The 27,975-nt window shown below is 46.4% G+C and overlaps 1 protein-coding gene across 1 annotated transcript in view; it reads right to left on the bottom strand.

Annotated features, from left to right (window-relative positions):
• Positions 1-1,691: 1,691 nt before the first annotated feature.
• LOC136578919 (telethonin-like) overlaps positions 1,692-27,975 on the bottom strand; it is a 54,805-nt gene continuing 28,521 nt past the window's right edge. Inside the window, exon 3 of the mRNA XM_066579109.1 lies at positions 1,692-2,486. Coding sequence (XP_066435206.1) covers positions 2,126-2,486 — 361 coding nt within the window. The 3' untranslated portion in view covers positions 1,692-2,125. The remainder of the gene's footprint in view (positions 2,487-27,975) is intronic.

The following is a 27,975-nucleotide window of genomic DNA, read 5'->3' as shown; positions in this document are numbered from 1 at the left end:
ATCATCTTCTATTATTTCTCCTGCATTATTTATTAAAGGGCCAGCGCTCTCAGTGCAAATCCGTTTACTATTTATATAATTGAAAAATAGGGTGATTCTTGCTCTCTTTGGCAATCAGTCTTTCTGCCTCCTCCTCGACAGTTTTTAATCTTTTCGTTACATACTTTGTTTTTTCTCTGTACAATTTTAGCGCTTCTTCGCTGCCTTCTTGTTTTAGTAGTTTAAACACTTTCTTTTTTTCGTTTATTGCCCCCTTACAGTCTTGTCGAGCCACAATGTTTTTTTTTTTACTTGTAGTTCTTTTGTTTTTAAAGGGTATGAAAGGCCCACATGAGGTGATTAGGATGTTTTTAAATTCCTCCCATTTGCCGCCTGTACTGTTATTTTTGTTTAATGTTATTAATGGTGACATTTAATGTTTAATATTACCAATTAAAGTTGCCAAGACTAACTTTGAGCTGATCAAATTTTGCTTTACTAAACATTAGTTCTTTTGTCGCTCCCTGATAAGGCTTCTTATTGAATGACAGCTGGAAATTAATGGTATTGTGGTCACTATTTCTCAAGTGTAAAGGCCCATTTACACAGGACAAGTGTCGGGCAACGATGCTCGACACTCGCACCTGTGTCTCTGCGCTCCCATGCTCCTGCACGGGAGCTAGCAGAGTTGACTCGCACACAAAGCAGACAGCAGGGGGCGGGGCAGTACAGGAGATTTCTCTTCTCTCGCTCCCCCGCCCCTCTCAATTGAGATACACAGTGTCCATGCACTATTGAACGGCCGCTGTTTAAACTGCACAATGAGCGATGAGCTGATCGTCCATCATTTATGCTGCATAAAAGATCAGCGATGAAGCTCACCTGTCATCGTGCAGGTTAAACAGCGGCCTTTCAATAGTGAACGGCCGCTGTGTATCTCAATGGAGAGGGGCGGGGGAGCGAGAGGAGAGAAATCTCCTGCACTGCCCCGCCCACCTGCTGGCCGCTCCGTGTGCGAGAGACACAGTTATGAGTGTTGGGCATCGTTTGCCCGACACTCGTCCTGTGTAAATGGGCCATTACTCATCCTGCACCCCCTTGATTCTGTCCAGTTTGTTAGTCAATAATAAGTCCAGACTGGCCCTCCCTCTTGTTAGCTCCCTCACAAGCTGTCTTTAATTGTTCTCAAGAACTTATCACCCTTGTGAGATTTGCAGGTTTCGTCTTCCCATGTTATATTCGGATAATTAAAGTCTCCCATAATAATTACTTTTTTGCCGTTTGACACCTCTTGTCACCTTTGTAAATGATTAGACGACTAGGCCTTCTGCCAGTGGGTCCATAAACAAGCCTGAGGCTGGAAACGAGCAGCACCACAGAACCAATATGAATTTCACTGTATCTATATAAACAGGTCTATTTATTTTACAGTTTTCCACAAATCTGTCCAGTTTAGATTATTTGCAATATTTCAAAAAACCCTGTAACTGTTTCAGCAATATTTCCTGTATTTTTTTCTTGTACCTTAAAGATTTTTTGTAGCAAACCTTGGTATGGAAAGAAAAATCGTAGTGCGAGTTGATCACTATTTGCCCGGAGACTTATTTGAAATGTACTTTTAATTTTCCATGTAGACAATATTAACCGGGGGAAATGCAATTACTGCCGCATATCAAAATGTTTGGATTGCATCTACCGGTATTTGTTTAATTGTGTCAAATCCTGTGCTGATTCATCTCATAATGTATCTCTTCGTTCTTCCTCGCTGGATCCACACTGCTGTTCTCCACTCTTTTCTGTTCCACCATGTAGAGAACATTTCTGTTAAGGCTTTGTTGCCTTCAATCCCTTTTTTGTTCTCATTCGGGATCAGTTTAGTTACGGGATATTGCCCTGCAGCAGTCACCTTAGGGACTAACCATGAAATCTGTGGTGTCTTTTAAGTCCTAGCTCTTTATTGCCAATATGATAAGCTTTGTATAAATAAAGATACAAAATACATTTTCACTAAGCGGTCGCAAGAAAGTTAAAGAAAAAGCTGTGAAATGTATTAGTGACCCTAGAATAAACGGTTACATTCATCTCACAAAAGCCTCATGCAATATTTGATAGAAGGCGATGAGGAGTTTTCCAAATCCCAACTCTGTTAATGTATATTTGTATTGTATAAGCTCGGGGGAGGGGATATGAAGCTTGAAACTTGCAGTGGTTGTATAACCTTAGGTAGGCGGTGAATGAGGCCAGTAATATCTTGCTTGTCGGCATGAAGTCCATCTGAGTGAGTCATCTTCTGCTTGGAGCCGCTGTCTTCTGGCAGATGCAGTCTGCTTGGCACAAACAGGGGCACAGGGAGCAGACAAGTGTAAGGCAACTTATAATCACGCATGGACCTGCCAAGAATGCCGGCCCGCACGGTTTGCAGAGGAGATCTTTGAACTAGAAAAACTATTTGCTGTTTTCGCTCAAATCCTTCGTTGTTTACAGAATCAAATTCAAATAAGGAATTCCTGGAAAGAAAACAATATTGTCCTGTAATAATGTCATTCCATCTCTTTGTAACTGTAGAATTGTATATTAGATCACAGTGCTGTCTAATGGGATATACATACAATATACAGAATACCCTGAAAAAAGGAAGCAAAAAGACCGGCACCCGATGGCGCTGCTCCTGATAGAAGAACAGTCCGCAGTGCGCTGGGGTAGAACACACACTGACCGGATGTACATTAAACAAGATGACTGGGGAATTACGCATTCTGTGCCCGAAGCGGGCGCTTCATCAGATTCAACTGTCATCCTTTAAATGCCGACATTATCTGTATGGCCATCCCAAATACTTAGGGCTAACGCCCACGGACAGATTTCTGCTGCGTTTCACGTGGCGGAAATCCGCAGCGTTATCCCGCAGCTATTAGGTTCTATTGAACCTAATAGCTTTCTGGCTTTCAATGTTCATGCTGTGGAATTCTACAGCGGAATTCCACAGAGTGAAAGAAATTGCAGCATGTTCTAATTGTCAATGGAAGCCGTCCGTCACGCGATACTTCCGCTGTGAGCACAGTGGAAATATCATGAGAATGCGCATCACCGCCCACCGCCAGCGCATCATGCATAGCACTGCACATGCGCGCCAGATCGCCGGACTGGACTCGCACAGCAGATTTGGAGATGTGAGTATGGGGTTTTTGGGGGGGGGGGCGCCATGTCGGACTCCGCTGTGGTATTCCGCTTGCAGAGTCCGACGCAGCCGTGGGCAGGAGGCCTTACTGTGAGCGGTTCATACCTTACAGGAATAAAAATGAAGCATTTGACAAAGTATCTCATACCATACTTGTGACCTGTGTGAACTGCATTTTACTGTCTGCATTTGGTACGTCTTTCTGCATCATTCCATTCCAAGCTGAACCCGCTCTGTCATATCCCTTTGCTTAAATCCTCTGTGCTGATTGCGCTGTGACCTGTGTAAACGGTATTTTTACTGTCTGTATTTGGTACGATTTACTGGCTAAATGAAACTTTACTGTTAGTCATTTCTGCCATCCAGCTCCCCCAATAGCATCTTCACTAGAGATGAGCGAGCGTACTCGTCCGAGCTTGATACTCGTTCGAGTATTAGCGTGTTCGAGATGTTCGTTACTAGAGACGAGTACCACGCCATGTTCGAGTTACTTTCACTTTCATCTGTGAGACATAAGCGCGCTTTTCTGGCCAATAGAAAGACAGAGAAGGCATTACAACTTCCTCCTGCGACGTTCCAGCCCTATACCACCCCCCTGCAGTGGGTGGCTGGGAGATCAGGTGTCACCGGAGTATTAAAATCTGCCCCGCCCGCGGCTCGCCACAGATGCATGCTGACAGAGATCAGGGAAAGTGCTGCTGGTGCCGGAGCTGCTATAGGAAGAGCGTTAGGTGTTATTTTAGGCTTCAAGAACCACAACGGTCCTTCTTAGGGCCACATCTGACCGTGTGCAGTACTGTGGAGGCTGCTTTTAGCAGTGTTGCACATTTTTTTTTTTTTTGTATATCGGGCGTGCAGACCATTGCGTCCGCAGTCTGCAGTCATTGTACAGAGTATAGGGCCAGTACTGGTGAGGCAGGGAAAGAGGGAAAGGTGAAAGAGATATACTGTCTATATAGGCAGTGGGCTTTTTCAAAAAAATTGGGGAAAAATACTATCTTTGGGCTGCCTGTGACAGTCTTCAGTGTACTGCGTGTCTGCTGGGGGTAGTAGTCCTAATTAATACGCAGCTAAGCGTTACAGCAGGCGTGCGCAAAATTGTTTCCTGGCTCTGCTGTGCCCGTTACATCACTGCTGTCATAGCGCCAGAGGGAAAGAGTATACAATATATACGCTGCATACAGTATCTGTCTGGTGTTTCAGCTCACCATTTAAAAAAAGGGAAGCCAAATACTTACTGCCCTTTAGCGACTTGACTGCTTCTGCGCTGTGAATTCCACTAGCTCAGTCCTACGCACCTACGTCTCACTACAGGCGTGCGCAAAATTGTTTCCTGGCTCTGCTGTCTCCATTACATCACCGCCGTGATAGCGCCAGAGGGAAACAGTAAACATAATATACGCTGCATACAGTATCTGTCTGCTGTTTCAGCTCACCATTTAAAAAAGGGAAGCCAAATACTTAAGGTGTACCACTGCCCTTTGGCGACTTGACTGCTTCTGCGCTGTGAATTCCACTAGCTCAGTCCTACGCACCTACGTCTCACTACAGGCATGCGCAAAATTGTTTCCTGGCTCTGCTGTGCGTTCCGTAAGCGAAGTCAGCCTCCAACCACAGGCCAATAAGCGGCACATTTAATTACAGCGTTCTGTTTCTGCTCTACTCCTAATACACCATGCTGAGGGGTAGGTGTAGGCCTAGAGGACGTGGACGCGGGCGAGGACGCGGAGGCCCAAGTCAGGGTGTGGGCACAGGCCGAGCTCCTGATCCAGGTGTATCGCAGCCGACTGCTGCGGGATTAGGAGAGAGGCTAGTTTCAGGGGTCCCCAGATTCATCTCACAATTAATGGGTCCACGCGGTAGACCTTTATTAGAAAATGAGCAGTGTGAGCAGGTCCTGTCGTGGATGGCAGAAAGTGCATCCAGCAATCTATCGACCACCCAGACTTCTACGCCGTCCACTGCTGCAACTCTGAATCCTCTGGCTGCTGCTCCTCCTTCCTCCCAGCCTCCTCACTCCATGAAAATGACACATTCTGAGGAGCAGGCAGACTCCCAGGAACTGTTCTCGGGCCCCTGCCCAGAATGGGCAGCAATGGTTCCTCTCCCACCGGAGGAGTTTGTCGTGACCGATGCCCAACCTTTGGAAAGTTCCCGGAGTCTGGGGGATGAGGCTGGGGACTTCCGGCCACTGCCTCAAGAGCTTTCAGTGGGTGAGGAGGACGATGACGATGAGACACAGTTGTCTATCAGTGAGGTAGTAGTAAGGGCAGTAAGTCCGAGGGAGGAGTGCACAGAGGATTCAGAGGAAGAGCAGCTGGACGATGAGGTGACTGACCCCACCTGGTTTGCTAAGCCTACTGAGGACAGGTCTTCAGAGGGGGAGGCAAGTGCAGCAGCAGAGCAGGTTGGAAGAGGCAGTGTGGTGGCCAGGGGTAGAGGCAGGGCCAGACTGAATAATCCACCAACTGTTTCCCAAAGCGCCCCCTCGCGCCATGCCACCCTGCAGAGGCCGAGGTGCTCAAAGGTCTGGCAGTTTTTCACTGAAAGTGCAGACGACCGACGAACTGTGGTGTGCAAGGTTTGTCGCGCCAAGATCAGCCGGGGAGCCACCACCACCAGCCTCACCACCACCAGCATGCACAGGCATATGATGGCCAAGCACCCCACAGGGTGGGACGAAGGCCGTTCACCGCCTCCGGTTTGCACCACTGCCTCTCCCCCTGTGCCCCAACCTGCCACTGAGATCCAACCTCCCTCTCAGGACACAGGCACAACCGTCTCCCGGCCTGCACCCACACGCTCACCTCCGCTGTCCTCGGCCCCATCCAGCAATGTCTCTCAGCGCAGCGTCCAGCCGTCGCTAGCGCAACTGTTTGAGCGCAAGCGCAAGTACGCCGCCACGCACCCACACGCTCAAGCGTTAAACGTGCACATAGCCAAATTGATCAGCCTGGAGATGCTGCTGTATAGGCTTGTGGAAACGGAGGCTTTCAAAAACATGATGGCGGCGCACTACTCGGTTCCCAGTCGCCACTACTTTTCCCGATGTGCCGTCCCAGCCCTGCACGACCACGTCTCCCGCAACATTGTACGCGCCCTTACCAACGCGGTTACTGCCAAGGTCCACTTAACAACGGACACGTGGACAAGCACAGGCGGGCAGGGCCACTATATCTCCCTGACGGCACATTGGGTGAATTTAGTGGAGGCTGGGACCGAGTCAGAGCCTGGGACCGCTCACGTCCTACCCACCCCCAGAATTGCGGGCCCCAGCTCGGTGCTGGTATCTGCGGCGGTGTATGCTTCCTCCACTAAACCACCCTCCTCCTCCTACGCAACCTCTGTCTCGCAATCAAGATGTGTCAGCAGCAGCACGTTGCCACCAGTCGGTGTCGCGCGGGGTGGCAGCACAGCGGTGGGCAAGCGCCAGCAGGCCGTGCTGAAACTACTCAGCTTAGGAGAGAAGAGGCACACGGCCCACGAACTGCTGCAGGGTCTGACAGAGCAGACCGACCGCTGGCTTTTGCCGCTGAGCCTCCAACCGGACCTGGTGGCGGCTCTGCGGCTCGGCAGCCTCACACACGTGCCATGCCTGGCCCACATCTTTAATTTGGTGGTTCAGCGCTTTCTGAAAAGCTACCCACGCTTGTCAGACCAGCTCGGAAAGGTGCGCCGGCTCAGCGCACATTTCCGCAAGTCCAAGACGGACGCTGCCACCCTGCGGACCCTGCAACATCGGTTTAATCTGCCAGTGCACCGACTGCTGTGCGACGTGCCCACACGGTGGAACTCTACGCTCCACATGTTGGCCAGGCTCTATGAGCAGCGTAGAGCTATAGTGGAATACCAGCTCCAACATGGGCGGCGTAGTGGGAGTCAGCCTCCTCAATTCTTTACAGAAGAGTGGGCCTGGTTGGCAGACATCTGCCAGATCCTTGGAAACTTTGAGGAGTCTACCCAGATGGTGAGCGGCGATGCTGCAATCATTAGCGTCACCATTCCTCTGCTATGCCTCTTGAGAAGTTCCCTGCAAAGCATAAAGGCAGACGCTTTGCGCTCGGAAATGGAGGCAGGGGAAGACGGTATGTCGCTGGATAGTCAGAGCACCCTCATGTCTATATCTCAGCGCGTTGAGGAGGGGGAGGAGGGGGAGGAGCACGAGGAGGAGGGGGAAGAGACAGCTTGGCCCACTGCTGAGGATACCCTTGCTGCTTGCCTGTCATCCTTTCAGCGTGTATGGCCTGAGGAGGAGGAGGATCCTGAAAGTGATCTTCCTAGTAAGGACAGCCATGTGTTGCGTACAGGTACCCTGGCACACATGGCGGACTTCATGTTAGGATGCCTTTCTCGTGACCCTCGCATTACACGCATTCTTGCCACTACGGATTACTGGGTGTACACACTGCTAGACCCACGGTATAAGGAGAACCTTTCCACTCTCATACCCGAAGAGGAAAGGGGTTCGAGAGTGATGCTATACCACAGGACCCTGGCGGACAAACTGATGATAAAATTCCCATCCGACAGCGCTAGTGGCCGAAGGCGCAGTTCCGAGGGCCAGGTAGCGGGGGAGGCGCGGAGATCAGGCAGCATGTACAGCACAGGCAGGGGAACACTCTCCAAGGCCTTTGCCAGCTTTATGGCTCCCCAGCAAGACTGTGTCACCGCTCCCCAGTCAAGGCTGAGTCGGCGGGAGCACTGTAAAAGGATGGTGAGGGAGTACGTAGCCGATCGCACGACCGTCCTCCATGACGCCTCTGCCCCCTACAACTACTGGGTGTCGAAGCTGGACACGTGGCCTGAACTTGCGCTGTATGCCCTGGAGGTGCTTGCTTGTCCTGCGGCTAGCGTCTTGTCAGAGAGGGTGTTTAGTGTGGCTGGGGGAATCATCACGGATAAGCGTACCCGCCTGTCAACCGACAGTGCCGACAGGCTTACACTCATCAAGATGAACAAAGACTGGATTTCCCCAGACTTCTCTTCTCCACCAGCGGACAGCAGCGGTACCTAAACAATACGTAGGCTGCACCCGCGGATGGAAGCATCGTTCCCTATCACCATCAAAAACGGGGACCTTTTAGCTACATCAATCTGTGTATTATATTCATCCTCCTCCTCCTGCTCCTCCTCCTGAAACCTCACATAATCACGCCGAACGGGCAATTTTTTTTTAGGCCCACAAGGCTCAGTCATATTACTTTTGTAAACAATGTTTATACGTTTCAATTCTCATTAAAGCGTTGAAACTTGCACCTGAACCAATTTTTATTTTAACTGGGCTGCCTCCAGGCCTAGTTACAAATTAAGCCACATTAACCAAAGCGATTAATGGGTTATACCTGCCCTCTTGGTTGGGCATGGGCAATTTTTCTGAGGTACATTAGTACTGTTGGTACACCAATTTTTTGGGGCCCTCGCCTACAGTGTAATCCTAGTAATTTTTATGGGCTTCGCCTGCACTCATGGTACAGCAAGGTGTGTGGGGTTGGCCTACACTTTTGCTACATAAACATAAATGTAACTGGGGCCTTGTCTATACTGCAACTACTGAAATGTGAAATAGACTGTTATCTCCCTAAACTGCTGCAACGGGAATGTTACTGTGGCCTGTCTTGACTGCTACTACTACTGAAATGGAACTAATACTGTGCTCCCCCTATACTGCTGCTTCGGAATTGTTACTGGGGCCTGTCTTGACTGCTACTACTACTGAAATGGAACTAATACTGTACTCCCCCTATAATGCTGCTAGTGATATGTTACTGGGGCATGTCCCTAATGCTACCGCTGAAATGTTACTAATTCTGGGCTCTACCTATACCGCTGCTAATGCTATGTCACTGGGGTGTGGAAACGGAGGCTTCCCAAAGACATGATGGTGGCGAGGCCATTTCCCACCAACGCGGTTACTGTTAAGGTGCATATAACCACGGACACGTGGAGAGGACACGTAGTGCTTCAAAAACATCCCCCTCCTCCTCCAACAATGAAAACATTCTTGGCAAATACCTTTGCATTGGTCCGTCTGGTGGCCGTCCAAGAATTTCACCTTTACCGACACAACGAGAGAGCCCCCCCACCATCCCCCCGCCACGGCCCACTTAATCCTGGCCACATTCCGAAAACCAACTAAATAAAACCGCGCTACTAGGTCCGCAGTCGCCACCACATTCCCACCAACGCGGTTACTGTTAAGGTACATATTACCAGTCTGACTGGGGCATGCACTGTGGGCCGAAGCACACCTGTATTGTGTGTGACGTTAGCTGGGTTCCAGGGAGCCACCCATGCTGTGGGTCCACAGGGACTTCACATTAGGGAGTTGTACCTGCCAGTGTCTATGTATTAAAAACCCCGGTCAGACTGGGGCATGCAGTGTGGGCCGAAGCCCACCTGCATTTTATCGGATGTTACCTCAGCTGTGATGGGCAATGCAATGGGATATATTTATGTACCACCGGTGGCTTTCTGGGAGCCACCCATGCTGTCGGTCCACACGGAGTTGTAACTGCATGTGTCCACTTCTAAAGAACCCCAGTCTGACTGGGGCATGCAGTGTGGGCCGAAGCCCACCTGCATTAAACCTGACGTTACCTCAGCTGTGATGGGCAATGCAATGGGATATATTTATTTATGTGCCGCCGGTGGGTTCCAGGGAGCCACCCATGCTGTGGGTGCACACGGAATTCCCATTGCGGAGTTGTACCTGCCTGTGACTATTTATAAAAAACCCCGGTCTGACTGGGGCATGCAGACACCTTGACAGAATGAATAGTGGCACATGGGTTCCCCATTGCTATGCCCACGTGTGCAGCTGCTGATGGAGGTGGCACAGGATTGGATTTCTCATTACTTCTGTACCCTTTTAAAGAGGGTCGCTGCCTGGCCGTGCCAACCCTCTGCAGTGTGTGCCTGCGGTTCCTCCTCATGGCAGACGCACTTATAAATAGACATGAGGGTGGTGTGGCTATGAGGCCAGCGTGCGGCATGTGTGCAGCTGAAGGCTGCGCAGGGACACTTTGGTGTGCGCTGTGGACACTGGGTTGTGTGTGTGTGTGTGTGTGGGGGGGGGGGGGTTGGGCAGCATGTAACCCAGGAGAAGAGGCAGCGGTGTGTCCCGCAGGCAGTGATTTTCCTTTGTTGGAGGTAGTGTGGTGCTTAACTAAGGTGTGCCTTGCTAATGAGGGTTTTTCAGAAGTAAAAATTGTTGGGAGGGGGCCCACTCTTGCCGCTATTATGGCTTAATAGTGGGACCTGGGAACTTGAGATGCAGCCAACATGTAGCCCCTCGCCTGCCCTATCCGTTGCTGTGTCGTTCCCATCACTTTCTTGAATTGCCCAGATTTTCACAAATGAAAACTTTAGCGAGCGATATACAAAAATGCTCGGGTCGCCCATTGACTTCAATGGGGTTCGTTAGTGGAAACGAACCCTCGAGCATCGCGAAAAGTTTGTCTCAAGTAACGAGCACCCGAGCATTTTGGTGCTTGCTCATTTCTAATCTTCACTCATCCTTGATGGACATGCTTACCTTGTCTAAGGAGAGCAATAAATCCCCCCCCCCCTCCTTCCTTTTGGTCAGTAGGTTTGCAATGCTAACCTCAGCTGCCTAGTCAATTGGAACTTGATTAGCCCCTCCCATCTGTTTCCTAGTTGTAATAATAATTATAATCTTTATTTGTATAGCGCCAACATATTTCCAGCGCTTACATAGACAGGGGATATAGAAAGACAAAAGTACAAACATTACAGAACCACAGTTACATAGTAATCAGCTGATGGGAACAGTAGGGGTGCGGGTCCTGCTCCAACGAGCTTACATACTACGAATAGTGGAGTGATACAGAAGGTAAAGGGGCTGGAGATGTGCACAATATGGTGGGCTGGAGATGTGTGCGGTATGGCGAGGTGGAGAGTGAGGGATCCTATACACATAAACAATGGTCAGACATTACGCCGTGTGACGGCAGAATCGGTATGACTGCAGGAGCGGTTTATGATGGCTAGCAGGGATTGCTGTCAGTAGGTCAGGGAGCATGTTATCAGGCGGAGTACAGAGGGGTTTGTTTAGGGTATGCGATATGCCTTTTTAAACGAGGTGCGTTTTTAGAGCACGCCTGAAGTTCTTCGAGTCCTGGATTGCCCAGGTAGCCTTTGGTAGTGTGTTCCAGAGGACCGATGCTGCTCTGGTGAAGTCTTCGAGGTGGGAAGGAGAAGTTCAAATTAGAGGGGCGTGCAGTCTAGTTTTGTTAGCAGAGCGGAGAGCCCGGGCTGGTTGATGGATTGAGGTGAGGGAGGCGATATAGGGGGGCGCTGCGCTGTGGATGAGGGATACAATACAGGGGGGCGCTGCGCTGTGGATGAGGGATACAATATAGGGGGATGCTGTGCTGTGGAGAGCTTTGTGGATGAAGGTAGTGAGTTTAACCCCTTAGTGACGAAGCCTGTTTGCGCCTTAGTGACGGAGCCAAATTTTGGAAATCTGACATGCGTCGTTCAACGTGGCATAACTCCGTAAAGGCTTAACATATCCCAGTGATTCTGACATTGTTTTTTCGCCACATGTTGTACTTCATTTAGATTGTAAAAAGAGACCGATATAATTTGTGTATATTTATTAAAAGTACCAATATTGGAAAAATTTTGAAAAAATTGTCATTTTTTCACATTTTCAACCGTAATATCTCAAATATGTCCAAACATACTGTACAAATTTTTGATAAGATATGTATTTCCATCTGTTTACTTTATTCTGAATGCACACTTGAAAAACGTTTGTGTTTTTTTTTAACCATTTAGAGGACGTACAAATTTAACATTACTTTTCAGCATTTTGAGGAGCACTTTGTTTTCCTGCACCAAGGCAAGTTTGCAAAGTGTCAGAATAATAGATACACCCACAAATGACCACATTTTAAAAACTACACTCCTTAGTGTATTCACTGAGGGGGGTCATGAGTATTTTGACCCCACCAGTTTTTTTCAGGAATTAGTTAAATTTAGGGGAGAAAAAATAAAATTTCATATTTTTGCAAATATGTCATTTTAAAGACATATTTTTTTTCCTATAGAGCCCATGAAAATGAGGATTTACACACCAAAATGGATACCCCCGTTTCTCCCGTGTTCAGAGACATACCCATTGTGGCCCTAATCTCATGTCTGGATGCATAACGGGAGCCAAAATGAAAGGAGTAGTCGGTGTCTTTCAGAACATAAATTTTGCTTGAAGGCGTTTTAGGCCCCATAGCACTTTTGTAGAGCTCTTGAGTGGCCAAAACCAAAGAGAACCCCCACAAGTGACCCCATTTTGAAAACTAGACCCCTTAACGAATTTATCTAGGGGTGTACTGACCATTTTTACTCCACAGTTTTTGAATGAATTCAAGCCAAGCAAAAGGAAAAAATCATGATTTTGTTTTTTTGTCAATTCTGTCATTTTAAAAACAGCTTTTTTTGTACAGCACACGCATGAATGAAGCCTTTCACCCCAAAATGGATACCCCTGTTTCTCCCGTGTTCAGAGACATACCCATTGTGGCCCTAATCTCATGTCTGGATGCACAATGGGGCCATAAACGAAAGGAGTAGTCGGTGGCTTTCAGAACATAGATTTTCCTTGAAGGCGTTTTAGGCCCCATAGCACATTTGTAGAGCTCTTGAGCGGCCAAAATCAAAGAGAACCCCTACAAGTGACCCCATTTTGAAAACTAGACCCCTTAACGAATTTATCTAGTGGTGGACTGACCATTTTGTTCCCACAGTTTTTGAATGAATTGAAGCAAAGCAAAAGGAAAAAATTGTGATTTTCGTTTTTTTGGCAATTCTGTCGTTTTAAAAACTGCTTTTTTGGTACAGCACACACATGAATGAAGACTTGCACCCCAAAGTGGATACCCCTGTTTCTCCCGTGTTCAGAGACATACCCATTGTGGCCCTAATCTTTTGTCTGGATGCACAACGGGGCCCAAAATGAAAGGAGTAGTCGGTGGCTTTCAGAACAGAAATTTAGCATGAGGGTGATTTAGGCCCCATTGCCCACTTGTAGAGCCCTTGAGCGGCCAAAACGACAGAGAACCCCCACAAATGATCCCATTTTGAAAACTAGACCCCCTAACGAATTTATCTAGGGGTGTACTGTGTATTTTTACCCTACAATTTTTGAATAAATCTAAGCAAAGCAGTAGGAAAAAAATTAAAATTTTCATTTTTTTGGCAGTTGTATCAATTTAAAAACTGTTTTTTTGTACAGCACACATAGGAATGAAGACTTTCACCCCAAAATTGATACCCCTGTTTGTCCCGTGTTCAGAACCATACCCCTTGTGGCCCTAATCTACTTAAAGGACGCATGGCTAGGCCTATAATGGAAGGAGCACCCGTTGGATTTTAGGGTACAACGGAATAAATTTCAGGCCCCATTGCCCACTTATAGAGCCATTGAGCGTCCAAAACTATAGAGAACCCCCACAAATGACCCCATTTTAAAAACTAGACCCCTTAACGAATTCATCTAGGAGTGTACTGCGTATTTTGACCCCACAGTATTTGAATAAATTTCAGCAAAGCAGAAGGAAAAAATTACGATTTTCATTTTTTTGGCAATTTTGTCAATTTAAAAACAGTTTTTTTTTGTACAGTGTACATAGAAATGAAGACATTCACCCCCAAATAGATCCCCCCGTTTGTCCCGTGTTCAAAAACATACCCATTGTGGCCCTAATCTACTTACAGGAAACATGGCAAGGCCTGTAATGGAGGGAACACCCGTTGGATTGCAGGGCACAACTGAATACATTCCAGGCCCCATTGCTCATTTGTACAGAATAAAAATTGATTCCCTAAAATCCCCCCCCCCCCCTCCACGCCCTTTTCGGCGTTCCCCAAATCTTAGATAAAAGTAATAATGTGAACTGTGTGGTATTTCCAAAGACGGGTAATTATGGAGGCTGGTTGGGATGGGTACATGGGGCAATAAAACCGGGTATCCCCCCCTCCTCTCATGCTTTTTGGGGGTCATTTTTTGACCTCAGTGGCGGGGATGGGGTGTAAAAAGTGGCGCTCTGTGAGTCTCCGTAAGCTTGACGAGGTGCGGCGGTCTCACACAGAAGGCGCTCAACAAGGTGCTCCTGGAACTGCAGGAAGGCGAGCGTTCCCGGGACTTCTTGTAAATTGCGTATTACAGGTAGCGGTCTGAATAACGCCGGACTTACACAGCCGTAGGTGGATCCCGGCTGTGAGCCCGGCTGTGACCCTGCGTACGGCCGCGTAATGTACTGCGCATAACTGCGTACTTACACGGGCGGTCATGCGCAGTACATTTTTTTCTTGTTGTTGTTTGTATTTCCCGCACCATCGCTTAGCGATGACGCGGGTTCCCGCAGCCTGTACACAATGTAGTCGTGTATGGGCTGCGGGTATATCCGCGACCATGGAGCACAATGGGCTCTATGTTGCGGATATCCGCGGTAAAATAGAACCTGCTGCGTTCTCTTTTCTGCGAGTGGATTACATAATTCCAACCCACTAATGTGAGCGGAATTGTGTAATCCAATGCGATTGATCTGCGTATTACCGCTAATCAAACGCATGCGGAATCCGTAATTCCTATCCGGTCATGTGAGACCGGCCAAAGGTAGATCGCTACCTTTTTATCACGTGACCGGGGACCGCTCAACGAGGCCACCCGTCACTGCTCCAGGCTCTCGGCGACCGTTGGTCGCCGAGAGCAAGGAGATATTAAGTTTCCTGGGCTCCCCGACTCCTGCGCATGTGTGCGGTGTTTTGCCGGCGGTCGCATGCGCAGAATACGGGAAAGTTCACGGAAGAAGATTGCGTCAGGGTGCAAATATGGAGGCCTCCGGTAAAAAGTTTTATCTCCTCTCACCGATCGCATCGGTGAGGGGAGATGAACCTTCCCCTTTTTTTAACTTTTACGTGATCGCCATTATTCTTTGGATAACGGCGAACACGTGATCAGGAACCGCTCACCGCGGCCCTCCGTGAAATCTCCAGGCTCTCGGCTAAGTTTTGTAGCCAGGAGCAGGGAGATTTTAAAAAACCACGGCTTTTGTGCATGCGCCTGCCACATTGGCGAAGGGCGCGTGCGCAGAAGCTGGGGTGAGGTCCGCGGATAAATCCGCAGGCCTTAGGTATGTCATTTCATCCTCCCTCACGGATATGATCCGTGGGGGGAGATGAAACGCAAGCTTTTTTTAACTTTTTAAAACTTTTTTTTACTTTTTGCACTTTTTTTTTTTTACCTTTTACCCCTTTTTTTATTTTTATTTTTTTAACTTTTTGCACTTTTTTTTTACTTTACATGATCACTGTCATCCGTTGGATGACAGTGATCATGTCCCTGGTGACATCCCTCTGCTCTTGGCTATACATGGCAGCCAGGAGCAGAGCAATTTTGAATTTCCCGGGGCTCGAGCCCCTCTGTGCACGCGCCCGATGTCAATCATCGGGCGCGCATGCGCAGACGGGGATTTCAGGTCCCGGGACATCGCAGAGGACCGGGGGTGAGTATCTTCACCTCCCCTCATGGATCCGATCCATGAGGGGAGGTGAAACTGTACTTTTGTTTTACTTTTTCAACTTTTTCGCGATCACCGCTATCGCAATGGATAGCGGTGATCGCGGGCCCGGGGACCGCTCACAGTGGTCCCCGGTAACACCTCCTGGTTCCCGGCTACCTTCAGGAGCCGGGAGCCAGGAGATTTTAAATTTGCCGGGGACACCCGGGCTTCTGCGCGTGCGCGTGACGTCATTGTCTGGCGCGCATGCGCAGAAGACCGCTGGCGGGTCCGGGAGGACCAGATCTCCGGGGAACACCGCTGACAAGCCGTGTGAGTATTTTCAGCTGCCGTGATGGATCCGATCCATCATAGCAGCTGAATTACTACTTTTTTACACTGTTTTATTTACTTTTTTGCGATCGGCGCTATTCATTTTATAGCGCCGATCGCAATGCCGGGGGGGGACTGCCCGCATCCTGGGATGACAGCTCCATGCTGTCGGCTACCTGCGGGCACCGACAGCATGGAGCTGTCACGTCCTCAGGCCAGTGGGCATCAATCCAAAGAGGATGCATAAAACTACGTCCTCTAGGATTAAGGCCCACTTTCTGAGGACGTAGTTTCCCGATGGGGCAGTCGTTAAGGGGTTAATTGAATTCTGTATTTAACGGGCAGCCAGTGCAGTGACTGGCACAGAGCAGAGGCGTCCGAGTAGAAGCTGGACAGAAAGATGAGCCTGGCTGCCGCATTCAGGATGGATTGGAGAGGGTAGAGTCTGGAGCAGGGGAGGCCTATTAGCATCGAGTTGCAATAATTGAGCTGAGAGTGGATGAGGGCAACAGTAAGTGTTTTTAGCGTGTCCACAGTGAGAAAAGAGCGGATTCTTGCGATGTTCTTGAGGTGCAGCTGACTTGTTCGGGCAAGAGATTAGATTTAAGGGGTAAAGGAGAGATCGGAGTCGAATATGACCCCTAGGCAGCGGGCATGTTGTCTAGGAGTTATGGTGGCGCCACACACTGAGATAGAGATGTCAGGATGAGGGTGGTTAGTGGAGGGTGGAAATACCAGTAGGTCAGTTTTAGAGAGGTTTAGTTTTAGGTAGAGAGAGGACATAGTGTTAGAGACAGCGGACAGACAGTTGGTGATGTTTTGGAGTAAAGGTGCAGAGATGTCACGGGAAGAGGTGTATAACTGGGTGTCGTCAGCATACAGGTGGTATTGGAGGCCAAATCTCCGGATGGTTGTCCAACAGGGGCTGTGTAGATAGAGAAAAGAAGGGGGCAGAGGACTGAGCCCTGGGGGACCCAAACAGCAAGGGCAAGAGGAGGGAAGGTAGAGCCAGCAAAGGAGACACTGAATGAGCAGTCAGATAGGCAGGAGGAGAACCAGGAGAGAGCAGTGTCCTTTAGGCTAATGGAGGAAAGCATACTAAGGAGGAGTTTGTGGTCAACAATGTCAAATGCTGCGGAGAGATCAATGAGGATCAAAAGAGAGTAGTCACCCCTCGATTGGGCTGTGAAAAAGTCATTTGACACCTTTGTAAGGGTGGGTTCTGTTGAGTGTTGGGGATGGAAGCTGGACTGTAGGGGGTCAAGAAGAGAGTTATCTCACAGATAGCTTATAAGGCAGGAGTAAATCAGGCATTCAAGTAGTTTGGAGATGAAGGGGAGGTTGGAGATGAGAGCTGAGAGGAGACTTAATAGCGTTCTACAAATATCTGAAGGGCTGTCACAGTGCAGAGGGATCAGCCCTATTCTTATCTGCACAAGGAAAGCTAGAAGCAATGGGATGAAACTGAAAGGGAGGAGACACAGATTAGATAATAGACAGTGAGGGGAATCAATGAGTGGAACAGGTTACCACAGGAGGTGGTGAGTTCTCCTTCAATGGAAGTGTTCAGAGGCTGGACAGACATCTGTCTGGGATGATTTAGTGATCCTGTACTGAGCAGGGGGTTGGACCTGATGACCCTGGAGGTGCCTTCCAACTCTACCATTCTATGAGTCTATGAAAATAATTAAGACAGGAGAAAACCAATGTGGCTTAATAAAATGTAAAGGGGGCAATAAACAGCACAAAGAAAACATTTAAACTACTAAAACAAGAAGGCACCGAAGAAGCATTAAAAAGTTAAAAGGATAAAAAACTAATTATGAAAAAAAGTGATAAAGTAAACTCCCCATTAAATGTCACCAGTGTAAACTATGAAGAAGTGCAAAACTGCCGTAAAAAGAAAAATGAATCTGGGAACTACAGGCTGGTAAGTTTTACTTCTGTTGTGGGTAAAATGTATGAAGGGCTTGAAGATTTCTAAGAAATGCTATCCTGTAGTACCTCAATAAAAATAGCTGCATAACTCCATACTGTTAAGGACTGCAAGTGCGGACCCACTGTGCCAACCCACTGTTTGGCTTGCCAGTTGACCCTCGGTGGTCAGAGGGGAAATCTTGCCCTTTGCTAGTCGGGAAGATGTGGGTACCCCTGCCTGAAAGCGTAGTAGGCTTCCTAACAAGGACGGTCCCACGGTCTTCCACTCAGGCCTGACTATCCCTTATAGGACACAACAGGACGGTACACAACACTGGGATGGGAGCAGTGCAGGAACAGGAAGGCAATAAACAAGCAAACACAGACAAGGGTAAAAGATAGAGGGACAGACAACAATGTCAGAAACAGGATCTGAACAAAAACAAGGGGGCAGCAAACAAACGAATGCAGATATCAATACAGAGTCAGCACAGACAAAGTAGTAGGAGACAGGATTTATGCTGGGTGTCTGAGACAAACACACACCAATATTGAGGCAATGAGGGAAGATTCCCAGCTCAGCTAAATAGGGAGGTTAGTGCCTATGCATTATAGCTGAGCTGAGAGCACCAGAGGAAGTAACCCCTGATGTGTTGGCGAGAAGTGTGCAGCAGTTCATGTAAAAGAAAAAGCAGAACAATGCCCGCATCTACCAGAAACAGTAGAGGGAAGGCAAGTCTGGGAAGCTAGCCTGCTACATATGAGCATAGGTGTGTGAGGGATTGCTCCTGTCAAATCAGTATTTTTCACACACGTGATGCGCAGTGCACAGCAAATATGCATGTGACATGCATATTTGCCCTGTATGCTAAACGTTTGTGTTAGTGACCTAATTGAAAGCAATGGGCTTTTAGCATAGCATATTATGTGTGTAATATGCAGTGACTATACGGCTATGTGAGTGAACCCATGTACAGATAAATCTAAGGTTCTGCAATTGGGCATGGAAAATACATTTACACACTAAGTGGAACCGCCACTGGGAACACTGACGTGCAAAAGTATTTAAGGATTTTAGCTAACTGTAAGCTGAACTGGAGCAACCAGTGTCAGGCAGCTGCTGCAAAAGCAAATTGGAATATGGCGTGCATTAAAAGATGTCTAAGGGTGCATGACGAGAACATTGTTCTTCCTCTTTATAAGTCACTGGTCAGACCACACATGGAATATTGTGGACAGTTTTGGGCACCATTACTCAAGAAGGACATATCAGACGTTGACTGGATACAAAGGGAGCAACTAAAGTAATAAATGGAATAGATGGATTACAATACCCAGAGAGGTTATCGAAATTAGGGTTACGGAGTTTCAATGTGCTAATGACCACTTGTCCGTGAGTGAGTGTGTTACATGCTTTGCCTCTAATCACATGACGGTGACATCATTGCAAGTACTAAAGCATGAAAGCATACAGAGCCTGACAGCAGCCATGTTCTGACAGGACCTGTGAGCATTTCACCGTCATGTGATCAGTCACCTAGGTTCTGACCTCTGCCCTGATCACATGATGGTGATGTCATCACAGGTGCTTGATTTTATTAAAAACCTGCCGAGCCGGACAGCCGCCGTGTGCTGACAGGACCTGTGATGACGTCACTGTCATGTGGACAGTCTCTGGATTAGCTCCACCCCTTAATCACATGACGGTGACATCATCACAGATCCTAAACTAACAGAGGCCTATGAACAATGTATGTAGCAGAGCCATGTGTGTTTGTGTCAGGCGCATGTAGTAGAGCCATGTGTGCTGTGTGTGCTACGCATGTAGCAGAGCCGTGTGTAGTGTGTGACACGCATGTAACACAGCTGTGTGTGATGTGTGAAGCACATGTAGCAGGGTTGTGTGTGATGCGCATGTAGCAGAGCTGTGTGTGCTGTGTGTGATGTGCATGTAGCAGAGCTGTCTGTGTGACAAATGCATGTATTCAATGACGTTGATGTCATCACCGGTCCTAAACTAGCAAATGCCAAAACAGTAGCTGTGTGCTTACAATTCCAATCCCTTTCACTATATTGTGTCAGTCAGTGGTGTATTGCACCACCAGAAATACTAGTGGTATAATTTCCCAATAATTACTAGTAGATAAAAGACAGCTGAAGGGTGACCAAATAACTATATATAAATATGTCAAAGGTTAATACAAAGATCTCTCCCATCATCTATTATACCCAGGACTGTAACAAGGGGGCGCTCTAATAACTATGTATAGATATATCAGGAGTCAGTACAGAGATCTCTCCATCATCTATTATACCCAGAACTGTAACAAGGGGGTGCTCTAATAACTATGTATAGATATATCAGGAGTCAGTACAGAGATCTCTCCCATCATCTATTATACCCAGGACTGTAACAAGGGGATGCTCTAATAACTATCTATAATATATAAGGGGTCAGTACAGAAATCTCTCCATCTATTATCCCTGTCAGGACCGGCGGCTCTCGGGGTCTCCGTGCCGCAGCGCTGGTCCTATTACCCAGGCTGTGGGGGTGCGGCGCAGGGGAGCCCTGGTCTTTGTAACCTCCCCTGGCTACCGTAATCCTGAACGCTGGCTCCATGCGAGGGGTCGGTACAGAGATCTCTCCCATCATCTACTATACCCAGGACTGTAAAAAAAGGGTGCTCTAATAACTATATATATATATATATATATATATATATATATAATCAGGGGTCAGTACAGAGATCTCTCCCATAATCTATAAAACCCAGGACTCTAAAAAAGGGCGCTCTAATAACTATGTATATATATAATGGGTCAGTACAGAGATCTCTTCCATCATCTATTATACCCAGGAGTGAGACATGGGGGTACTCTAATAACTATGTATAGATATATCAGGGATCAATACAGAGATCTCTCTCATCATCTATTAAACCCAGGAGTGTAACAAGGATGTGCTATAACAACTATGTATAAATATATCAGGGGTCAGTACAGAGATCTCACTGATCATCTATTATACCCAGAACTGTAATAAGGGGGCACTCTAATAACTATGTATAGATATATCAGGGAACAATGCAGAGATCTCTCCCATCATCTACTATACCCTGGACTGTAACAAGGGGGCGCTCTAATAACTATGAATACATATATCAGGGGTCAGTACAGAGATCTCTCCCATCATCTGTTATATCCAGAACTGTAACAAGGGGGCGCTCTAATAACTATGTATAATATATCAAGGGGCAGTACAGAGATCTCTCCCATCAGCTGTTATATCCAGAACTGTAACAAAGGGGCGCTCTAATAACTATGCGTACATAGATTAGGGGTTAGTACAGAGATCTCTCCCATCATCTATTTGTACCCAGGACTGTAAAAGGGGGACGCTGTGATAACTATGTGTAGATATATCAGGGGTCAATACAAAGAGATTTCTACCATCTTCTATTATACCCAGGACTGTAACAAGGGGGCGCTCTAATAACTATGTAGAGATGTATCATGGGTCAGTACAGATATATCTCCCATCATTTATTATACCCGGGACTGTAACAAGGGGGCGCTCTTATAACTATGTATAGATATATCAGGGGTCAGTACAGAGATCTCTCCCATCATTTATTTAAAACCATGACTGTAACATGGGGGCACCCTAATAACTATGTAGAGATATATCAGGGGTCAGTATAGATATTTCTCCAATCATCTATTATAGCCAGGACTGTAAGAAGTGGGCGCTCTAATAACTATGTATAGATATATTAGGGAACAATGCAGAGATCTCTGCCATCATCTATTATACCCTGGACTGTAACAAGGGGGCGCTCTAATAACTATGAATACATATATAAGGGGTCAGTGCAGAGATCTCTGCCATCATCTATTTTACCCTGGACTGTAACAAGGGGGTGCTGTAATAACTATGAATACATATATCAGGGGTCAGTACAGAGATCTCTCCCATCATCTGTTATATCCAGAACTGTAACAAGGGGGCGCTCTAATGACTATGTATAATATATCAGGGGTCAGTACAGAGATCTCTCCCATCATCTATTATACCCAGGACTGTAAGAAGGGGGTGCTCTAATAACTATGAATACATATATCAGTGGTCAGTACAGAGATCTATCCCATCATCTGTTATATCCAGAACTGTAACAAAGTGGTGGTCAAATAACTATGTTTAGATAGATTAGGGGTCAGTACAGAGATCTCTCCCATCATACTGTAACATGGGGGCACCCTAATAACTATGTAGAGATATATCAGGGGTCAGTATAGATATTTCTCCAATCATCTATTATAGCCAGGACTGTAAGAAGTGGGCGCTCTAATAACTATGTATAGATATATTAGGGAACAATGCAGAGATCTCTGCCATCATCTATTATACCCTGGACTGTAACAAGGGGGCGCTCTAATAACTATGAATACATATATAAGGGGTCAGTGCAGAGATCTCTGCCATCATCTATTATACCCTGGACTGTAACAAGGGGGTGCTGTAATAACTATGAATACATATATCAGGGGTCAGTACAGAGATCTCTCCCATCATCTGTTATATCCAGAACTGTAACAAGGGGGCGCTCTAATGACTATGTATAATATATCAGGGGTCAGTACAGAGATCTCTCCCATCATCTATTATACCCAGGACTGTAAGAAGGGGGTGCTCTAATAACTATGAATACATATATCAGTGGTCAGTACAGAGATCTATCCCATCATCTGTTATATCCAGAACTGTAACAAAGTGGTGGTCAAATAACTATGTTTAGATAGATTAGGGGTCAGTACAGAGATCTCTCCCATCATCTGTTTGTACCCAGGACTGTAACAGGGGGGCGCTGTGATAACTATGTGTAGATATATCAGGGGTCAGTACAAAGAGATTTCTACCATCTTCTATTATACCCAGGACTGTAACAAGAGGGCGCTCTAATAACTATGTAGAGATGTATCATGGGTCAGTACAGATATCTCTCCCATCATCTATTATACCCGGGACTGTAACAAGGGGGCGCTCTTATAACTATGTATAGATATATCAGGGGTCAGTACAGAGATCTCTCCCATCATTTATTTAAAACCAGGACTGTAACATGGGGGCACCCTAATAACTATGTAGAGATATATCAGGGGTCAGTATAGATATTTCTCCAATCATCTATTATAGCCAGGACTGTAAGAAATGGGCGCTCTAATAACTACCGTGTTTCCCCGAAAATAAGACAGTGTCTTATATTAATTTTTGTTCAAAAAGGTTTAACTTTTTTACATGTATAGCTGCCTGGACACTATTTAAATTGACTTTTTTAATTAACTATTTGCAGGGCTTAATGTTGGAGTAGGGCTTATATTTCAAGCATCCTCAAAAAGCCTGAAAAATCATTTTGCATCCTCAAAAATTCTGGAAAATCATGCTATGTCTTATTTTCGGGGTATGTCTTATTTTCAGGGAAACAGGGTATGTATAGATATATCAGGGAACAATGCAGAGATCTCTGCCATCATCTATTATACCCTGGACCGTAACAAGGGGGTGCTGTAATACCTATGAATACCTATATCAGGGGTCAGTACAGAGATCTCTCCCATCATCTGTTATATCCAGAACTGTAACAAGGGGGCGCTCTAATAACTATGTATAATATATCAGGGGTCAGTACAGAGATCTCTCCCATCATCTATTATACCCAGGACTGTAACAAGGGGGTGTTCTAATAAATATGAATACATATATCAGTGGTCAGTACAGAGATCTATCCCATCATCTGTTATATCCAGAACTGTAACAAAGTGGCGGTCAAATAACTATGTTTAGATAGATTAGGGGTCAGTACAGAGATCTCTCCCATCATCTGTTTGTACCCAGGACTGTAACAAGTGGGCGCTCTAATAACTGTGCATTAATATATAAGGGGTCAGTACAGACATCTCTCCCATCATCTATTTAAACCCAGGACTGTAACTGTAACAAGGGGGCGCTCCAATACTGTAACTATTGTGAGGGACTAGCGTTTAGGATCGGTAGCAACCTGGGCATAAGCAGTCAGAGACAGTGACACATAGGATAAAGTCTTTAGTCCAGGCTTTGCCTGGGTTTATTTCCAAGCAAACAAAAGCAAAATACAGGCCTTAACATCAGGCAAACATAACGTAAATCCTGCTCGTCTGAGCACTTACTATACATGTAGCGTCCCTGTCTACGTACTGGTAAACAAATGGCTCCTGCACACAGCCAGCCAGGACTCTCAGACCTGCAAAGTTCTCACCTCTCCTCCTGGCCCTGTAGGCCCAGGCTTTATAAGGCCTTGTACCAGCCCCACCTGGTACGTGGGAGTGACCATCCCACCCTTCACTTTGGTCACTCCAGGAAAAGCCGGCCCGGATTATGCGGCTTGGAGCCACTTACTTGCTACAACGTGTCAGTAACTTAGTGTTACTGACACCATACTGCCGGCTTCCTCCACCGAGCCCAGGCTGCTCGGTGGCACGTATCTGCCCAAGCGCTCCCCAAAGCAGCATAGGAGAGCATCCTAGGTGAAATATACCTGCCCTCCAGCACCTTGCCGGTCACCGTCTTACACTATATAGATATATCAGAGGTCGGTACAGAGAAATTTCCCATAATCTGTTATACCCAGGTCTTTAAAAAGAGGGCACTGTAATAACTATGTATAGATATATCAGGGGTCAGTACAGAGATTTCTCCCATCATCTATTATTCCCAGGACTGTAACAAGGGGGCGCTCTAATAACTATGTATAGATATATCAGGGGTCAGTACAGAGATCTCTCCCATCATCTATTATACCCAGGACTGTAACAAGGGGGAGCTCTCATAACTATGTATAATATATCAGGGGTCAGTACAGAGATCTCTCCCATCATCTATTATACCCAGGACTGTAACAAGGGGGAGCTCTAATAACTATGTATAATATATCAGGGGTCAGTACAGAGATCTCTCCCATCATCTATTATACCCAGGACTGTAACAAGAGGGAGCTCTAATAACTATGTATAATATATCAGGGGTCAGTACAGAGATTTCTCCCGTCATCTATTATACCCAGGACTGTGACTATAACAAGGGGGCGCTCTAATAACTATGTATAATATATCAGGGGTCAGTACAGAGATCTCTCCTATCATCTATTATACCCAGGACTGTGACTGTAACAAGGGGGCGCCCTCTTAAGGAAAAAAGGTTGCTACTTTGACACAGAGGGGGGTTCTTTACTGTAACTAAAACTGTTTGCCTGAGGATGCGATGATGGTCTGTTCAATAGAAGAGTATAAGAGGGTTCTGGACACCTTTCTTGAGTGACACAATATTATATGTTATAATCATTAATTACTTCAGAAGGGTCGATGATCCAGGGAGCTATTGTGATTACCAGATTACATTTTTTTTCCTAAAATGAGGAAAATTGTCTTCTACGACATATGGGATTTACCCTTCTGCTGAATCAACATAGCAGGATAACAAGATGAACTGGATGGACATATGTCTTTTTTTCAGTTTTACATACTGTGGTTTTTTTTGGTTTTTATCCCCAGATATTCTAGAATTATTATTAGAATAATGCCCCCTGCTGGTTCTGTTCTATGTCCACCTCAGTAATTATTCCACCGGCTCAGTCTTGCTTCTCTCTCTGCTTCAGGCCACCAAGGAAGCTTTGCCGTCCTATCTCCAGCCACACATTGTTGAGTATGGGGATACAAACTTTACATTTGTTTCCACCGATCACCGACCAAAAGGACCACCCTACTACGTTCCTGCTGAAAGACCCCGAAGTAGGCTCTTTTACTTTTTCTAGATTACCTCAGTAGTAAGGCGGCAGCCGTCATACTTTGTCCCGCGTTGGAGCCCGGAACAAGAGGACCCTTGCCTGATGAACTTATCTGTACCACAGCGGCAGTCATCGGATGTTCTAAGCCATCTTCAGAGGAAGAGGACAGCACCTCCGTTGACACTGAAGTAAGTAATTTCATGCATGCAAGGTCCTTGTTGTGTTCATCCATTGGGATTCGATCCTGGAGGAGCAACGCAACACCCACAGGTTGCACCACGGACTCTGAAGCACAAGAGTCTATGCTACCGTGGATACGGAAAGTGACTTGGGGCTAAAGGGAATCAGTTGTTAGTTTTGGACTGTATTTTGTTTCTCTGTTTTTGCCCCTTATTGGCCCCAAAGGACTCTAGTTATTTTATTCCCCAGTCTGTTTAATAAGGTCATGTAAATGTCATAATATCTAGTTAATTGCATAATTTAATTGTATACAGTTAAAAAAAAAGAAACATTCTTATGATAATGTGCAGGAGGAGGTATACAAAGTAAAAGTATTGCTGCTTGCACTGAATGACCGCTTTGTATGGAATAGTGTGTTTGAATAAGAGTGACTGGAGGTCCTGACACTATACTCTACTATCCACTAAGTGCACTAGGGTCTGTCTGTCCTCTTATGTGTCCCAGAAGACGCAGCCCCATTATCATTTTTTCTAGTCAGGTCGGTTGGGTGTATTGACTGAATGCTACCACCCTTCATGAGATTCAGAGGGCTGATATTCATGCCACTTTCCTCATATTCTTCAAAGCCTACCAATCACCCTTTTCTATTCTCATGTTTAGCTACAGTATTGTATCTTTCTTTAGTCTGTAGGGAGACAAATTATGTAAGTGCCCCATAGCAATGTTAGTGCATCCTGAATTCCGTGCAGTCTAACAGATTTTTCTCAGTGGGTATGGCCACACCACTTCTTTACACGCTGTCATGTATTACGGTGTTGCAGAGAAAGTGAGATCCCAGGTAGTCTGAGTACACTGGGATGGGTTAATTCTGAGTAGTAACCAAAGGGGGAATATGTGTAACGGTTTTGCCTAACACTATCCTAGACTGTGTAGATGGTTTGCAAAGTGATAATGTGTAGAACATTGAGGAATTCTAATCCCGGCCTTTTGTTCTGTTTTAAAGAGTCACTGGGGTCAGCTTTTCTTAAGTAGGGGGGAACTGTAGTGGCATAGAGTTAGTAGGGCCCCTTCATAATGTTCTATGTCTGTCTCATGTCAATGTCTTGTCAGTGCCTTGTCTGTGGCATGCATTAGATTTATGTGTATTGAATGATTTCAGGCATGAGAGGGTTAATGTCTGGTATGTCTAATCCTGTCTGGAAAATGTAATGTTTTGTGTGTATCGTTTGTAGTCATGTGATCATGCTAGATATATTGTTTGCAAGAATGCAATACAAGTCAGTTGAGTCAGTCCAGTGAGTGAGTGGAATAAGTCTGGCAGAGAGTCCCCGAGATTGGCAGTTGTGTGGAGAAATATGGAGGAAGCCAAGTGACTTCTTTACACTCAGCCTGGGCCCATTCTACCCAGGAGTCCTCGGTGCTTCTGCTGAACACTTAGAGAAGAACAAACCGCTTCATGGTGAGAAAAGGAGAAAATGAGAGAGGGGGTTTACCGGGAGAGGACTTTCACATATAACTTGGACTGCGGATTATCCAGATACTCCGAGAGTCCTCTCTATTGCACCACTCTGACTTGTTGTTTCTGTACCAAGACTGCTTATGTGGATTTGAGTTCAAGAGTTTACAGTCAACGAGCAGAACCGACCATTCCTGGCTTTTGTTCAGAAAGTTATCGTATGTACACTACTTTATTCAGTCTGAGAGATCCGCCACAGAGGACGGAACAGTGGTGTCACGAGTGACAACTGGACTTAGGGTAACCCCCGGTTACTACCCCTGTGATCTTCCCCCACAGTAACGTGGTTGGGTCTCGAGCTATCCCAAGGAGAGGAGATGGTAGAGCCCTGTGACAAGGCCTTTCTCTACCCTGCTGTCTCCTCAGTTGTGGGCCCTCTACATATATATATATATATATATATATATATATTTTATTTTTTTATTTTATTTATTTTTTTATAAACAATCTTGTTTTATTGAGTACATCACAAAATGGCAATGCAGGTTACAAAACATCAAGTTGAAAGACTTGAAAGAGGCAACAGACTAAAGG

The sequence above is a fragment of the Eleutherodactylus coqui genome, chromosome 9 (assembly GCF_035609145.1).
Source record: "Eleutherodactylus coqui strain aEleCoq1 chromosome 9, aEleCoq1.hap1, whole genome shotgun sequence".
Taxonomy (NCBI): domain Eukaryota; kingdom Metazoa; phylum Chordata; class Amphibia; order Anura; family Eleutherodactylidae; genus Eleutherodactylus; species Eleutherodactylus coqui.
This window is presented reverse-complemented; position numbering and strand designations above follow the sequence as displayed.